Raw genomic sequence first — 18,611 nt, forward strand, 5'->3', positions numbered from 1 at the left:
TGACTAACAGGCAATACATCACTGAGAAGAGTAATAATTTGTTAATAATATAAAAATGGATGATCAGTTATGCATTACTTAGAAAAGATACTCCTCTATGTTGTATTACTTATCTATTACTGTGTAACAAATTTCCCCAAAATTTTGTGACTTAATACAACAAACATTTATTATGTCACAGTTTCACGGGTCAGGAAGATGGATCAGCTTAGCTGGGTGCCTGTAGCTCAGGCTCTCTCATGAGGTTGCAGACAAGTGGTCAGGCAGGACCACAGTCTAATTTGAAGACTCAACTGGGTAGAATACACTTCTAAGCCCACTCACGTCGTTTTTGGCAGGCCTCACTCCCTCACAGGTGCTGGACTAAGAATATTGATTTCTTACAGGCTGTTAGCCAGAGGCCTCTCTCAATTCCTCGCCATGTGGACGTCTCTCTGGGATTGTCTCATGGCATGGCAACAGGCTTCCTCCATAGCAACAGTTCATGACAGGGAGCAAACATGTGCCCAAGACTTTTTGTAACCTAATCTCTGCAGTGACCTCCCAGAACTTCTGCCTTATTCTGTTTATTATAACTGAGTTGATGATTCCAAGCCACACTGAAGGGGAGGAAATTATATAAGAGTGTTAATCCTAGGAGGTTGAAGTCATTGGGAGGCATCTTAGATATTGTCTGCCACACTGGCTCAATTTCTTGTAAGTTAAAGGTTTCATCAAAATCAATTGAAGGAAAAAATAAATGAAAGCTACAATGTGTTAACCTTAAACTGTTGATTTATATATACAGGATACAGTATCTGGCTATTGACGATAATGTAAGATGATTTCAGCAATCTTGTAGCTACTAGTAGGCATTTTGATTCTTGATTAATCAACTGAATTTCTAATCTTCCTGCAAAGAAATTGAATCTCATATGAGGTCACTGAATATGACAAATGCTTATTAAAAATCAGTAAAATATGTACTTCATTTATTTCTAGAAAGAAGAATGTGAGATATAAGCATCGTACTATACCAGGAAATTAAAAATACAAAATCACTTGTGAATACATTCATTGAACTTGATAAGAATGGCTCAATAAAGTTGAGGCTCTAGAAAGGTAATTTCACTATAGAACAAATGGGAGGCAAGGAGAAGGGGTTTGTTAATAAAATCTATTCTTATGAATCTTGAGGGTGAGGAAGGAATGATAAGTAGAGAGAAGTGGGGCTGTAGAAGGGCCTATTTTAAGAGGAAAAGAGTTAATAGAAAGGGTAAGTTTAGAGATACAAAAATCAGAGGGAAACAGGTTTCTTGAAAAGATGGGAATGTAGAGCTCGGGTCGGGGAATTAGCCTTGAAGAGGGGAACTAGGTCGCTTTCACTGAGGTGGGAAGAAAATAATTAAGTAAGAATGTGGCTTCTGATACATTCCTCGATGCCAGAACAACAAACAGATGTGAAATTTGCCTTTCTAACAGTCTATATTTTCTCTGTAAAATAAATGCAAAGGTTGCGTTGTGAAAGAGTAAGCTACTTGCGGAAAGTGGCGAATGGCAGCAGATACTGCTCAACCATCTAGAGAGAAGTGGAGAGGCTGGAGATCAGGGTGCCAGTCCTCTGCATTTTGAACTGCTTTTAAGGACGTGATGATCAGTTTGACTCCTCATCACTTCTTGCGTATAGTGCTGAACTAGCCTGCTAACTGATTTCCTTGCTGTCTCTCTGGCCCATAGTCTCTGGGGGTAAAGATCATTCTCTAAAACTAGTAACGTAAGAACCTCAAGGATATGTGCCCCTCTGGCTTCTCCTTGGGGCAGCTGCATAGTTTATTCCAGCCATACATGAAGTTCCCCAAATCGAGCTGTGTCGTGGCTGAGGCCTCTTCATAATCTCTCTCTCTTGTCTTGTGAACTGCATGCTTGGGAGGAGCAGAAACAGTGTTTCTTCCTATCACATGGTACCCGGCAGATATAAATATTTATTTGACCCCTCCATAAATATTTATTAAGTAAATTAATATTTTTTAAATCATGTGATAAAATAAGTATTTTTTCTCCTCTTTAATCATCTAGGTAACTCATATTCTTGCTTCAAAATCCAATTCAAGCACATCTGCTGAAATTCTTCCCCATCCTCCCTGCTCCTTCTGTTCCCAAAACTCCTGGTGCACGTCTCTGTCGTTATATTTGTCAGCCTGACCCCTGCTAGGCTGTAAGCACCTTGAGACAGTAATCATGATTTATTTATATTTGATCCTCTGCAACAACAAATACTCAATAGATTTAAAGAAATAATCCATTCTTTAGCCTCTGAGTATACTGGAAGAATAACAAAACAAGAGAAATGAAAATATGGAGTCTAGATTGGAAACAGAAGGTAGTTTCACCAAGACCTTTTAGGATAGGGTGGGGAAAAACATAGAAGTTAATCATTGACTTAACTTGAGTTTGAATCTAAGTGCTCCGGCAGCTAAAGCAGAGAGGAAATCAAAAGTATTACATATTTCTTAACAATTAATTGAGAGGGAAATTTATCTTATCAGAGTACTCAATGCTCTTAGTACTGTATAAAAGTACTCTTATAAGCAACATAAATATTGCTATACTCTTAGCAATATCTTTACTTAGTATTTTTAGAAAGATATAAAACATGTTCAAATAAAAATTTTATGTATTTGTAGATCATAATACATTAGAGGATAAAATTTGTGTTTTGAGCTGAAATATCATGGTCTTTGATGATCTAGCAGAATGTAGAAATAGAATTTAATGAGTCTGGAATTCATCTCTAATTAAGTTTCTCTTAATAAGATATCTCAGGTTATCCTTGAACAAGAGTTGGATTACAGCTTTCTCAGTGCTGCCATTCAAAGATATTAAACTGAGGACTTAAATGTTTTTATATAAGATATAGAGAAGGCCAAGTTGATAATCTTTTGCCTAGTTTTAGGAGTCTGATTTTTATTCTCATTTTGGTCCAAGAGCATGTTTCTTCTGATTAGAGTTTTAAAAAATGGAGATTCTTGCTTATATCTCAAATATGTTCCTCAAATAGGAAATCTGTTCACATATTTTTTCCTTGGAGTTAGACATCATATGAGAGACAGCTTGAGCCTGAAAAAAATCATAAGATAAGGTGCCATTGTTTTTAGAGCCTCGACTACACACACTATAGAAGAGTCTCGGCAGAATAAATATGTAATTTTGAGATATTTGCATTCTAATAAAATCTCAGAATTACATTCCGTGCAAAAGACAACTCCCAGGTGGCCGAGGGCATAGATAAGTTTATTTGGTATTCTTCATATTAGAGAATAGCTACTGAACCATGGGCTGTTTGATAATAGTTGGTATTAAGCCACTTTTTCTGTTAAGAATTAGTCAATGCTCTCAGTAAAGTCCCGTTTGTGTTTAAAACTGATAGTACCAGCGTCATCAATATGGATATAATGCAGTAGGTGGAAGACATTCATTCAGTAAACTGCTTTGTTAAATTACGATTTTTTTTTTTAAGTTTCAGGTACAATATAGTGATTCAACATTTATTTACATTACAAAATGACCACCCTGATAAGACTAATAACCATCTGTCATCATACAAAGTTATTTATGATATTGTTGACTATATTCCCTAGGCTGTACATTACATCCCCTGACATTTATTTTATGACTGGAAGTTTGTACCTCTTGTCCCCTTCACCTGTTTCACCCTTCCTCCCTTCCTCTCGCAACTACCAATCTGTTCTCTGTATCTACAAGTCTGTTTCTATTTTGTTTCGTTTGTTCATTTGTTTGGTTTTTTTTAGATTCCACATGTAAGTGAAATCGTATAGTATTCTTTTTCTGTCTGCTTATTTCACTTAGCGTAATACCCTCTAGATCCATCTCTGTTGTTACAAATGGGTGAATTTCATTCTTTTTCATGAGTGAGTAATATTTCATTGTATACGTACATCACATCATCTTTATCTATTTATCTACCCATGGACACTTAGGTTGCTTCCATATCTCGGCTATTGTATATAATGCTGCAGTGAACATAGGGGTGCATATATCTTTTAAATTACTGGGTTTTTTTTTTAATTCAGAAGTATTTTTTTGAATATGTCTACTCAGGCAAGGGCAACAAAAGCAAAAATAAACATATGGTACTACATCAACCGAAAAACTTTTGCACAGTAAAGGAGACCATCAACAAAACAAAAAGGCAACCTCCTGAACCAAAGAATATATTTGCAAATGATATATCTGATAAAGGATTAACATCCAAAATATATAAAGAACTCATACATCTCAATATCAAAAAACAAATAGTCTGATTAAAAAATGAGCAGATGATCTGAATAGGCATTTTTCCAAGGAAGACATACAGATGGCCAACAGGTACATGAAAGGCGCTCAACATCACTAGTCATCAGGGAAATGCAAATCAACATCACAATGACATATCAACTCACACCTGTCAGAATGACTAGTATTGAAAAGAAAACAAATAACAAGTGTTGGAGAGGATGTGGAGAAAAGGGAACCCTCATACACTGTTGGTGGGAATACAAATTGATGCAGCAACTATGGAAAACAGTATGGGGGTTCCTCCAAAAATTAAAAATAAAATGTATTTTTTAAAGGGGGAGGTGGATAGAACCTAGCCATGATTTATTACCATTTATAATTAAAATATTATTACACCCACTTGTCGCGGACCCTCCAAGAAGAGCATATGTAATATCTAATGCATTTACTTTTTAAGTCTCTGGTTTTGAACCACCAGCTACCCCTACATTTACTTTCCCCCTATTTAATTATTTGTTGATGATGGTGCCTCACACAATATATAGTAGAAGCTAGGATGTTTAAACAAAATCAATGATATGACTGGGAAAGGCTGGTGTTGCAAATATACATCTCATTTTCAGTGTAATTAATAAACAATGTAATTTCATTAATTGAATTAATGGTAAGCAAATAAGTTAACTGCTTTGTTTCTCACCTGGGGTGCCAACTTTTTAAACTAACTTCATTGAAAGTATAGATTTCTTGTGATGGGTATTTTTGCCCTTAGGTCTTGAGTTCACTCATTTCTGTTCAATAGGGTGAATTGCACATGCTTTTTGCCTCCTGGTGTTAGGGTTCTGTAGAGGATAAAAGAGGATTATGGTAAAAAGGTTCTTATCCATCAGTTTGTCATCTCTTGGGGGTAATAAATTACTGAATAAAATAAGTCAGAAAGTCGTATATATCACAATGCATGACAGGCCCACGCTGTGGGCGAACAAGGGAGACAACACCCAGAACAGCAAAGTTAAAGTTTCTATGGAGGGGAAGAAATGGCAGCTGCCCTCCAAAAGAGGTAAATGGTAGGCGGAAGGCAAATGTTGGAGAGTGTGAGAGATGTGAGAGGACCACGGTGTGAGGGTGGAGAAGACTGTCCTTACGGCACAGTAGGGAGGGTGGCAGCACCAAACCGTGACAAGATCTAGGTAAGAGCTACACACGTCAGAGAAATAGAAAGCCTGATGAAAGCTACGTTTTAGGAAAATTCACTGGACACTAATGTAGAGATTCGATTAGAGTCAAGAAGGCGTGGTAATGACTGGAGAACATTAACTGACATTTTTTATTTAAGATATTGTTCCAATTATATATTGAGAAAATAATAACAGTGGATGCACACAGCCATTTCTATTCAAGCAGAAACTAATGATTTTATAATTTCCCATTTTCTCTGTGTGTATAGTACAAACGATGCTGACAATTACCTATCAGTAGACATAGCTCTTGCCTGGAGCTAGATGATTTTGGCACATCCTCATCTTTCTTGAAATGTGAAACTCAAATTAATGAGCCTGTATTACTGATTAGAATAAAAATGTGATTTACGTGCAAGTGATCCCCTGGCCTTTGAGTAAACCAAATTACAAGTTAATTTATATGAACCTGGTAATTTCAAGTATCTATAGGAAATATGTATGCACATTTTAGGACATATATTTCAATTTATCTAAAATATATAAGATACATATTTATAATAAAATAGTTAAAAGTAAAATCACGGGAGCTGACCCGGTGGCATAGTGGTTACCTTCGACATGCTCCGCTTTGGCTTCACGGGTTCGGATCCCTGGTTCTGACCTATACCACTCATCAAGCCGCTGTGGCGGCGACCTACATACAAAAAACAATAGAGGAAGATTGGCACAGATGTTAGCTCAGGGCCACTCTTCCTCAAGCAAAAAGAGGAAGATTGGCAACAGATGTTAGCTCACAGCCAATCTTCCTCACCAAAAAAAGGAAAAAAAAGTAAAATTATGTTAAGGACTTAATTAAAAAAAAGAACTAGGTAATAGTAACTATAAATGATATTTATGCAAATTATATTTTATGCAGTAGTTTATATGACATAATATTAAAATAAGAATCATTCCATTGCATAATGCCATGGATAACCCCAACACTTCGGTCACTGCTCGTGAGCTAATACGGCCCCTGAGTCATTTGGCCTTTCTGATTATACTCCCTAAGCGTGAGATGAGCGAAGCCCTCTCTAGCTGTAGCAGCTGACTGTTGAGGAACAGTGATCAGATGAGAGTTAGGAAACCAAGCGGAAGAAAAAGACAGTAAGGTTTTGCTGAGCAACTTCAAACTTGTGTCATGGAGCCACATAACATTTGAAAATCCTTGAGAGTGGTTAAATTCATACCTGCTGATATCCGGTATCTACTAAAGCATAAACACAGTGCCTTTGAGGATTTAAAATTACTTTTAAAGAGTATTAACACAATCCATCATCACAAGAAAATATGGAGTTTTCTTGTTCTAATACTGTAATAATGTGCTGAATCAGCTTTGCGGAATCTAGCTTCTCTCGAGTCACTTTATTCTGTTTCACAGGTTCTGTTGACCAAAATGACCTGAACATAAGTTTATATAACTTTTGGCGCTAAATTCTCTTTTATAAACTTAAAAACTGGAAACTTGCTTGAAAAAATTTCCAAAAGCATTTATTTATGAATATTGCTTTTGTCATCATCTCTAAAATAGAATGGTGAATCAATAGTTTGTATTCGTTCATTTGGATAATGGAATATAATTAATACTATGTACATAAGAATAAGATATTTAAATTAAAATGTATTAGAAAGGATTTATTTCAATCAGTTACACTTCTAGTGTCTTTTTCTTATAAAACAAGTAATACTTGCCTTTTAAACTAAAATCTAGCCACAATTGAATATAGTTCATAAAATCTATTCAAAAACTAATTCAATGTGGGATAATTCAGACTTGGCTTCTTTAGAACTAGGACAAATATTTTTCACATAGTATACATTCAATAAACATAAATGGAAGCAATTCAAATTTGAATTTATATTACATATGTAAAAAGAAAATGTTAATTAAAAAATGTAAACATGATCACAGGCAAAGCATATTCCCTGGGAAAAAATATATTCAATATTGTTATAATAACCTATCATTATTGATATAATAATAGTAAGCATATATATTAGTATGTGTTTCATTAAAGCATGTATTTATTACTTTAAGTAAATTCTAGAAGGCATATAGTCCACACTACTTTGTTGGCCTAATTACAACTAATAGGTCTAAAAAAAGTATTATCATTTTGTTAACATTTAACAAAAATTTCCATATATTGATTTGATGACAGGATTGATTCCTGTCACTTCAATCAAAATAACAGGCCGTGCTACCCAAGAGAAACAAGACTTCCATATAAAATGGTAATTCATTCACTGCTATCTATTTATGTTAGCACCTCACAGTTATTGAAGCATCTACGGGCAATTTTAAAAACCTGGAACAACTGGAGCTGCACTGGTAGCTTAGAGAGACTGTCTTTCATTCTTTACTTGCAAGCTATTGAAGGACTTCTGCTAGGTAGAGGAGCAAGGTGTTACATTTAAGAAAGACAAAGAAAAGAGATAACTGATACTTTCATTCCTGAAAAAGCAGTACAGTTTAACGAGAAATCAGTAGAGACTATCAAAGCTCAACCCAGTCAGTTACCACTAATAGAGCCATGGGCTGTGTAGACGTAGGCCATGGAATAGACGAGGAGCCCTTTTCTTATTTAAATCACACACAGACTGTTTATTCAAATAATTTATGAAAGATGTATGCTGCATAACACTTTGTTAGTCCAATGACAACTAGCAGGTTCAAAACAGTATTATCATTTTACTTAATGTTTAATACAATTTATTATTTATTTGAGCTTGATTTCCTTGGAATCCCTCTCTTTTGTAGATTAATGGCCAAAAATATAACACAGTTACATCACACAGAAGTATGTCCTGCAGTGGCTTTTCCATGTGGCACAAGGTTGCATTTCTGATGTACAAGGTACCAGCACTAACGAACAATGTACTTTCTGGTACGTCGAATAGCTAAAAAAGAAAATAGGAAGATGGATTCAGAAAGCTACTCTCTGCCACAATGGCTCACCAAGCACAGTGGGAAAATCCAAGAAAGTTTAACTCTAAAATGCTCCAAGGGAATAAATAGTTTTCCACTATTCTCATATTGTTGAATCTTGATATAGTAATGAAACCTCACATTAATCTGCCCTGCAGATTTAGATCTTAGAGGAGGAGCTAACAAAATTCACACCCATCTTGTGCGTATAAATGAAGTCCCGTTAGTGGTTTTGGGAAAAATACTGTAGGATCACTTAGCTTTATTTAAGGATGAATAAGGGGGAAGAAAATGAGAGACAGAGAAAATAAGGCTCCAATGAAGATTCCACAGTATAAAAAGAGGCTAACATGGACGTAGTAAAATCAGCACCTATTGTTGAAAAAAACTTATGACAATTCAGGGGAAAGTAAAATTTGTACAGTACATGCTTTATATTTTCAATAAAATTCATCAGAATATGAACTTTATAAACAATGAAAGATAAGAATGATACAACAGTGGACCGAGAAAAAGAAAGAACTGGATAAAAGACTGAAATAAAAAGGAGCTTGATGAGATCAGAAAAGAATGTGACATCATAAATAACACAATAGTCAAATAAAGATGACGTTAGAAACAAAAGAACGGAATCCACACCATGGACAATAAAATCAGTACTATGGAGGACAAGCCTGGGATTATTTCTTCCCTTGAAAAGGAAAAAGATAGAAGATAATAGATTCTGAAGCAAAACGTGAACATGCAACATAGAAAGATAAGACAAAAAAGAAAACTGGAGAACGTTATGTATAAATATACCGCATTATTCCTAAATGCAACACTAGCAAATTGAATCAACTGTAATAAGACAGTAGTAGTCCATTATCAAGTAAAATTTATTTCTGTAATATAGTAATAGTTCAGCATTAAGAAATGTACTCATATAATCTATTGAATCAATAGAGAAATATTTGAATATCTTGATAGGTAATAGTGAAATAGAGTGAAGACTATGTATGAGACATAATACTTGATTTGCATACTTTAACTCATTTTACTTCTCACAAAAAGTTTATGCTAGTTACCATTATCATCATCACTTGATGAGGAAATTGAGGAACAGAGATTAAGAGACCAAGCCAAGGTCATCCAGCTGGTGAGTGACAGCTGTGATAGGAAGAACGCAGTTTTTTCTAGTTGTTGTTTAAAATTTAGGTATTTGTATTTATACACTTGTGTATAATATGAATACACGTGGTCTTATGTGTAAATAGGCAAAATTGCTCTAAAAATCTGAAGGATAAACTACTTTATACCATGTAACTGTATATATGTAAATATACCTTTAAAAAAAAAACTGAAGCAACATACACCAAAATATTAAGGAAGCTGCCTCTGCGTGATCAATTTAATAATGTTTTTATATTGTTTTCTGCTTTTCAGTGTTTATGTGCAATATTCACATAAACCAATATATATTATATGGAAGATATGTGTGAGATATATATATATATATATATATATAAACATCTTAGTAATAACACGATTACCTGTAAAAATTGTCAAAACAAGGGTGTTTTGAAGCCATACAGTAATAACTGCTTCCAGATAAGTCCTATTGCTATAAACAACTGTTAAAATTGGCAAAATATATTAGGTAACTGTTTTCAGAAAATGGAAAGAGGCAGGGCAGGGAAAGACTGAGATCTGTGGAAAAAAGAGAAACTAATGAGCTGATCTCCTTGGGAGTCCGTTCTCTGCCTGGGGACAATTTCCTGGCTCTGTCTCACAGCCCTGAAATTCAAGCAGAAAGTGGAGGTCCCACTGAGTTGAGGAGGCAGAGATCAGAGTACTAGGCAGCTGAAGTGTTAGAGTCTGTGAGTCAGAGTAATAGAAAGAAGGGAGGTGTGCAATGTTGCCTCTAAAAGTCACATTGTATGGGGTTCCCTATGAGGCTTTGCCTGAAGGCTAGGCTGTACTTGCATAAGACTAGAAAAACACAAGACTTACAGGATAGCAACATAGCAGCTTTTATGGAGTTGGCAACAGAAGAAAGAAGCCAAGGAGTCCTGGAGAAGAGCAGCAGGGAGTATTGAAGTTGAAGCCATCTTAGAGTGAAGAGATATCATGAAAGCCCTTGGCTGCATGAAAAAAACCAAAGAACCTCTCCGTTAGTAGTTAGAATTATGCTCTGGAGAGCTATCCTCTCTAGACCTTTCCTTAAAAAGTCTGAATCACAGTCCCAACAAGATCTCTACAGTAGAGAGATTTGGAGATTGAATCCCACAAAGTTAGAGTCTAGGGCAAGAATTGGGGCTTTTCACAGATCTAATCAATAGTGTAAAACCGTGCCTGTACAAGTTCAGCATGATCAGTCAGTAATTAACAGTCTACTAAAACAAAACTGCACTCTAGGAAACGTTACAGATCTAAAGTCTCTGTAATGCAATATCCACAATGCCCATTATTCAATGAAAACTACCAGATATACAAAGAAAAAGGAAATGTGATCCATAGTCAATGAAAAAAGTGAAACAATCAATGAAAAAATAAAAATCAACCCATAGAAACTAAACCAAAGATGGCTAGATATTGGACTTGACAGATAGACTTTAAAGAAGATATTTTAGGGGCTCGCCCCATGGTCTAGTGGTTAAGTTCAGCATGCTCCGCTTCAGCAGCCCAGGTTTGGTTCCTGGGGACTGACCTACACCACTCGTCAGCGGCCATGCTGTGGCGGTGACCCACATACAAAATAGAGGAAGACTGGCACAGATGTTAGCTCAGGGCCAATCTTCCTCGAGCAAAAAGAGGAAGATAAGCAACAGATGTTAGCTCAGGGTGAATCTTACTGAGCAAAAACAAAAAAAAAGGTATTATAAATATGTTCAACGACATGAGAGAGAATATGGGAAAAGAATCAAAGGAAATATAGTCTTAATGAGTAAACAGAGAAATCTAGCAGGAAAAGTGTAATTATACAAAAGAACCAAATAAGAATTGTACTGGAAAGTAAATGAAAATAAACAAAAAATTCATTGGATGGGCTTAAATGACAGACTGGAGAAGGCAGAAAAAATGCCTAATGAGCTTGAGGACAGACAAAATTTTCCAGACTAAGAAACGAAGGAGGAAGATTGAAGAAAAATGAACACAGCCTCAATGACCTGTAGAAGAATATCAAATTGCATAACATATGTATAATTGGAGACTGAAAGTAGATGAGGAAGAAAAATAATTTTAAAAATAAAAGAAAAGCTAAAGGAAGCTCAGCAAACTCTATACCAAGATAAAGAGAATGATATTTAGACACGTTATAATCAAACTATTGCAAGCCAAAGAAAAAGAGAAATTCTCAAAGGCAGCCTGAGAGAGAAAGAAAAACATATTATATACAGGGGAACAAAGAGAAAATGATGGCTGACTTCACACTAGACACAATGGTGTACGGAGGAAAAGAGAATAACACCTTTAAAGTACTGGGGAAAAAAAAAAAACTGGCAGAATCCTAAATCTCACAAAAACATAAGTGAAATGAACCTATTGTTATATACAAAACCTGAGAAACTTTTACTCCATCAGGCCTCCACTACATAAAGTACTAAAGGATGTCCTTCAGGTCACAGGGAAATGGTGCTAGATACTAACTCAGATCTGCAGGTAGAAATGAAGACTATCAGAAATGATAAATAAGTGGAAAATTTTAAAACTATATTTTCTTTCTTTTTATAATTTATATAAAATACATCTGGCTGTTCAAATATAAAATGAGTGTAAGATGAGGTTTATAATTTAGGCAAGAGTAAAAGATATAATTACTAATGACTATAGAAAGGGGGCAGGTAAATGATTATACTGTTGTAAGATTATTACATTTGTGAAGTGAGATGTAGAAGTGAAGTATCAGGTTTGAAATGAAAGGGGGAGGTAATAGTAGAACGTGTGAAGGAGGTATGAATTATGAATTGTGAGTACAATGAATAAAATATTGACTATAATTAGACTATGAAAAGTTATGAATGCTTTTTGTTAGCCCTAAAATAACCACTAAAACATAAGAAGAAGATAGAGCTTTAAGAATCAGTAGAGGAAATAAATTAAAATCTAAAAAAAAAGAAATTGATCAACTGAAAAGAAGGAAGGTAAGGAGCCACAAAGGAATAAAAAACAGAAGGGACCAGTGGAAAACAAATAACAAGAAAGTAGACTTAATTGCAAACATATCAATAACTACAGTAAATGTAAATGAACTAAATACTAAAATTAAAAAAACTAATACAATGGGCCAGCCCTGGTGGCCTAGTGGTTAAGTTCAGCATGCTCTGCTTTGGCGGCCCGCGTTTGGTTCCTGGGCGCGGACCTACACCACTTGTCAGTGGCCATGCTGTGGCAGCAGCTCATATACAAAATAAGGAAGATTGGCAACAGATGTTGGCTCAGGGTGAAGCTCCCTCAGCCAAAAAAAACAAAACAAAACAAAAAAAGACTAACAATAAAATAGATGAATGTAACAGGAATTATACTGAGGGAAAGAAGCCAGACACACAAAAACGTACCTACTGCATAATTCATTAATATGAAATTCTAGAAAAAGCAAAAATCATCAGTTAGTAAAGGAAATCAGATCAGTAGTTGCCTGTGGCATAGGAACAGGAGCTGTGAAGATTAACTGCAAAGGAAAGTGAGCAAGCTTTCTGGGGAGATGGAAATGTTCTATATTTTGATTGAGTGGTGCTTACACTGTAGTATGTATCAATCAAAAGTTATTGACCAGTACACTTAAAATGACAGAATTTTACTGCAAATAAATTATACCTCAATAAAGTTAATTCTTTAAAATTTATCTGTTAAAATACTGATCGCCTAGTGATTAAGATATCAGACTTTGAAACCCTCTGGTTTCAAATCCTGCCTTCACTATTTTCTTGATCTATGACATAGGGCCAATTGCCTAACCACTCTAAGTTTTCCTATCTATAACATGGTGATAATGGTGGGTACTTTCTAGGATTGTTGACAGGATTAATTCCTTATCTGGAGTAAGTATTCAACATATATTATCTTGTATTAATATTGTCATCACTACTATTATTACTATGTGCAGAACATGAAACTGTTGACAGAGATATGTCAAATCATGAGAAAAAGCTATTTTCATTTTATCTTCAAATAATTCTTTTAAAAGAAAAATGAGACAGATGAAAATAAACTGAAAAAGAGATGCTAATGATGGTATAAGACAACACAGTAGAGTCAGACTTGGAGCAAGTCAGTCAGTACAGGATTACTTGCCATCTTAGTTTCCTGTTCCCTCTGTAACAAATAAGTTACCACAAACTTTGTGGCTTAAAACAACACAAATTTATTGTCTTACAGTTTTAGAGGACACAAATCCAAAATGAGTATAATGGGGCTAAAAGCAAGGTGTCAGCAGGGCTGTTCCTCTTGAAGGCTCTGGAGGAGAATCCATTTCCTTGCCTTTTCTAGCTTCTAGATGCTGCCTATCTCTGGCTTGTGGTTCCTTCCTCCATCTTCAAAACCACTGCTGTAGTATCTTCTTTTTCTTTCCCATGACCTTCTTCTCTTCTGTATCAAATCTCTTGCCTCCATCTTATAAAGATACGTGTGATTACATTTAGAACCCACCCAAAAAATCCAGAATAATCTCCCCATCTCAAGATCCTTGACTTAATCACATCTGCAAAGCCCCTTTTGTCATATAAGAGAATAGTCACAGGTTCTAGGGATTAGGACTCGATTATCTTTGGAGGCCTACCACACATATGCCAAATGTCATAAGAGCAAGATTGGAAATGAGAGGGGAAGAGAGAAGGAGACGCTCGAGTGTTCTGCGAAATTTCATTTTTAAAAGTTTACAACCGTTTGCTCAAGGAGAAACAAATTTGAAGCAAAAACGAATATACAAAATAAACTTTCATTGTTATTTTTAGGTGTTTTAAATGTTTATCTACGATTGAAAGGGCAGACAACCATAGAGAATCCACTGTGGTCTTCCAGTGGGAACAAAGGACAACGATGGAATGAGGCTCATGTTAACATATATCCAATTACTTCATTTCAGGTAAGGAAAGAGCAGTCATTTATGGGCATAGATTGCTGCACATGAGCATTATGTTGAAGGAAGACCTTAAACAAACATTAGAATATGAATATTCAGAAATTCTGTGATATGAGCATCACAAAAATCACATAATTTTCACTTTAGTTCTAAAAGCTGTTTTATAAAGAGAAAATGCCCTTTTCCTTTATTAATTAACATCTATCAACTAATATGTTTGAATAATAGTCTATCAAAAATCAAATGGTTTGCCTGGAGAAAATGTAATCCATTTCTATAAAATCACATGGTAATATTTTGTTCCCTGAAGACAAACAACTTGGCTTCTTATAATATTATGGAAGCAGGATAATCAATTCTCAATCTGTTTGAATTTTACTTGATGGAATTTTATATGCTTTAGCAAAATGTGTCTCTTCAAGGTAATGCTGTTGTAATAATTTATTATGTTGATTATCAAAGTCAGAGAACTTTAAACAAGTTATTTTTCATTGTTTTTATATAGAAAAGAAGTGTCTTATATAAATTGAGAGTTACTTGGAAATATATAGTGGAAATTTTAATGACTATAACAATGGCCAGCATGGCTACAGAAAATATTTAATGATGCTATTTCAGTGGAGAAAATAATGTAGTTTTAGTGATTTTAATCTCTATATGTAATATATGTATATTATACACTCAGGTTGAGTGTTTCTTTTTTCCTACTGGGGATTTCTTGGATGCATTTCATGGCGTATATAGTAAGGGTATAGAAAATCAGACAGCTCCCGTTATGCTAGTTTTTAATTGGTAGAATGTCCTTTTTTTGTAATCAAATCTATAAAATTCTCTAATTCTATGAAATGCTAATGGCTTTGATTTAGAAATTGTACTTCTAACCAGGATGATAAAAATGCATACAGTTGTTCACAATGGTAATGAGTAATGGAGTGAAACTAGCTGATTATCCACAAACCCATAAAAGCAACTCAAATCATCAACTCTGGGAATCATTTTGTTTCTATGAAGGAAAATACAGTTGTGAAAATTGAATCTATGGCAACATATCATTAAACTGGGAAGACAGAACTGCAAGGCATTACTGATAAAAGTAACCTTAATATGAGAGTGTACATACTTAATAGGTATCAAAGAGCCTTTCTTTCTAAAAAGTTGGTGTTCTTCTAGACGTATTTTTGCTTCCTGTGTGACTGCCTTGCCAACACAAAATTATTAAATCAAATACATATACAATAAGTATTTAAGAGAACATTTATATTAATGTTTCCTTCAGGATAATCCCTTGTTGCTACAGACATCGATTAAATAAATATTTATTGAGCACCTTCAGGACAATCATTTATTGTCATAGATAACAGGTCAATAAATACTTTTGAGCTACTACTGTGTGCCAGGCACATTGCTAGGCAAGAAGATTTAAAATTGATAGTTTACCTCAGATTGGTAGAGATACACAGCTAAACACATACATCACATCCTGTAATAACTGCGGTAACAGATAAGCGCCAAGTTCTGTGAGCACAGCAAATTGACAAGAAGAGTGTGGGGGACAGTGAAGAAGAGTTTCTGTATGAGCTGACACATGAACTGATGAGAGGGGTTGCAAAGCAGGAGAAGGGCCAACGTTCATATTGCAGCAGAGTTGAGTGGACAAAGAGATCGAGGTCATGTACCACAGGATGTGCCAGAGAAACAGAAAGACGTTTATCTGGAACTTGGTTTATAAAAATACATCAAAGACTGGTGCGAGATGAGATTAAGGAACCTAAGGAGCTTAGGCAGTGGGGAGTCATGGAAAGATTTTACTCAGAGGATGACATGGTACATGACTCAGGTTGTTGTATGGAAGACTGGTTCAAAGTGGGAAAAAGAGGATGGCAAAGCAGTTAGGACACTTGTGAAATCCACCTTAAAGATGTTGAAGGGACGAACTAGGGAAGTGGTATAAAGAGAAGTGGACGACTTCAGGATACACTTAAGTGTCAAGACCACCAGAACGTTTTTATGTTGGGAATTTGGGAAGGAGCCATAAATGACTAGGAAGTTTCTAACTGGGAAATCTTGGGTAATGCTTGTGTTACACATTACCATAAATAACAAAAAGAAGAAAAGAAACAAGCTTCAGGGATGACTATGGTTACTTCTCTTTTGAACGTGTTAATATAAATGCCTGTGGACTATCCTTTTAAAGATGTGCAGAGGTTGTTGCATGTGTTTATCTGAAGCTTTGGGGACACACATTTATGAGTCATCAGATTGTATGTGCTCCCTAACACTGTGAGAGTGGTTGATATTACCAAGGAAAAGTGACACATCTGAAAACTGATTAAAAGACAGAACCATGCAGAACACTGACCAGTCATTAAGATAACTTGTGGAAGAGGAACTTGATCCTCAGTAGTATATTTTAGAGTTAAAAAGAATGAGAGCCAGGACAGTTTGGTGCCCAGAGAATTTAAAGACAGTGAGACTCAAATTGGAAGCAGGTTGAATCCAGTGGATTGGTCACCATAGAGAGTATCCACTCTTGAGACAGTTGCATAAGGTGGTAAGGAAATTGGGAAAACCACCATCTTAACTAAAACTATTTCATTGTTCAGATTTAATAAAATAGTCTACAGGCAGATATTAAATTATTATATAATTTATTGAAGTAGTTCTTTTATTCTATCATTTTTCACATTAGAAAAAGTATCGATTTTGTTTTGTTTTGTTTTTGCAAGTGAATGGATTCTTTATTCGGGATGTTACAACAAGGAGAATCCTGAAGGGAATGCCTCCCTGGGTATAAGTGATGTGAGGGGTTTCACAGGGGAAAGAGACAAGAGGCTGAGTGCCAGCTCCAAGTTTGATGTTGCATTCTGATAGAAAGAAACTGCTTTTCTTTGTGATTTGGCCCATCTAAGTCCATTGCATCCTGTTCCCAGAATTGTTGATTAAAAGAAGGAATTTCAAGATGTGAGGTAGTCTTTTGTTACTGGGAAGCATGTGGTCAGTGTAAATTCAGAGCAGAACATTTTTACAATTCACTACAACTGACAAGTTTTCTGCAGCCTCGGGGATTTACATATTAAATTCACAAAAAGTGATGTACGAGAATGTTCAAAGCAGATGTTCAAGAGTGTTCAAATGAATAAAGCTTTACGTATAATGGTCCAAACCTTAGAGAACTTCTCTCCCCACTATAATCAGCTCTTCTCCTCATTCCAACTGAGAAATCAGACTGGGTTTGTGGAGTTGGTGCCCAAAGTTGTTATCATTTCTGGTGCTTTTTCTTCCTTTTTGTAGATCCACATTTTCATCTGGCATCAATTTTATTTTGCCTGAAAGACTTCCTTTACCATTTATTGTAGTGTGGGTCTGCTGAACATGAATTCTTTCCATCTCTTTTCTTTCATTGCTTTTAAGGTTTTCTCTTTATCACTGTTTTTGAGCAATTTGACTATGATGTGCTTTTATGTTGATTTCTTCATTTTTCATGTGCTTGGGGTTCATTGAACTTTTTGGATATGTGGGTTTATAGTTTTTATAAAATTTAGAAATTTTCCGGCTAGTATTTCTTCAAATATTTTTGCTCCTCCTTCTCTCCTTTGAGGACTCCCGTTACACATATATAGGGCCCCTTAAACATACGCATAGCTCATTGATGTTTTTTAATTTTTAAAATTTTTCCATTTTTGTTCCATTTTGGATAGTTTCTATTCTGTCTTCACTTTCACTAATCATTTCTTCTGCAATGTCTAATCTGCTTTTCCTCTTGTTCAGTGTATTTTTCATCTCAGCCATTGTACTTTTCATCTCTATACATTCAATTTGTGTTTTTTTTAAGAAAATATTTTCCATGTTTCTAGTTGATGTTTTGAACATATGAAATCCAGTTATAGTAACTACTTTAATGTCATTGTCTGCTGATGCTAACAGCTGTGTCAATTCTTAGTTGGTTTTGATTGATGGATCTTTTTTTCCTCATTACAAGCCATTATGGGTGTCAGACATTGTGAATTTTACCTTGATAGGTGCTGGATATTTTTGCGTTTCTGTAAATATTCTTGAGCTTCTTTGGGGATGTAGTTAAGTTACTTGGAAACAGTTTGATCTTGTTTGGTGTTGCTTTTAAGATTTGTTA

The 18,611-nt window shown here is 35.2% G+C and overlaps 1 protein-coding gene across 1 annotated transcript in view; it reads left to right on the forward strand.

Annotated features, from left to right (window-relative positions):
- Positions 1–18,611, forward strand: part of MDGA2 (MAM domain containing glycosylphosphatidylinositol anchor 2) — a 786,958-nt gene that overhangs the window by 755,432 nt on the left and 12,915 nt on the right. The window contains exon 15 of the mRNA XM_058540638.1: positions 14,355–14,485. Within this exon, the coding sequence (XP_058396621.1) occupies positions 14,355–14,485 (131 nt within the window). The remainder of the gene's footprint in view (positions 1–14,354; positions 14,486–18,611) is intronic.

The sequence above is a fragment of the Diceros bicornis genome, chromosome 5 (assembly GCF_020826845.1).
Source record: "Diceros bicornis minor isolate mBicDic1 chromosome 5, mDicBic1.mat.cur, whole genome shotgun sequence".
In the NCBI taxonomy this organism is placed as follows: domain Eukaryota; kingdom Metazoa; phylum Chordata; class Mammalia; order Perissodactyla; family Rhinocerotidae; genus Diceros; species Diceros bicornis.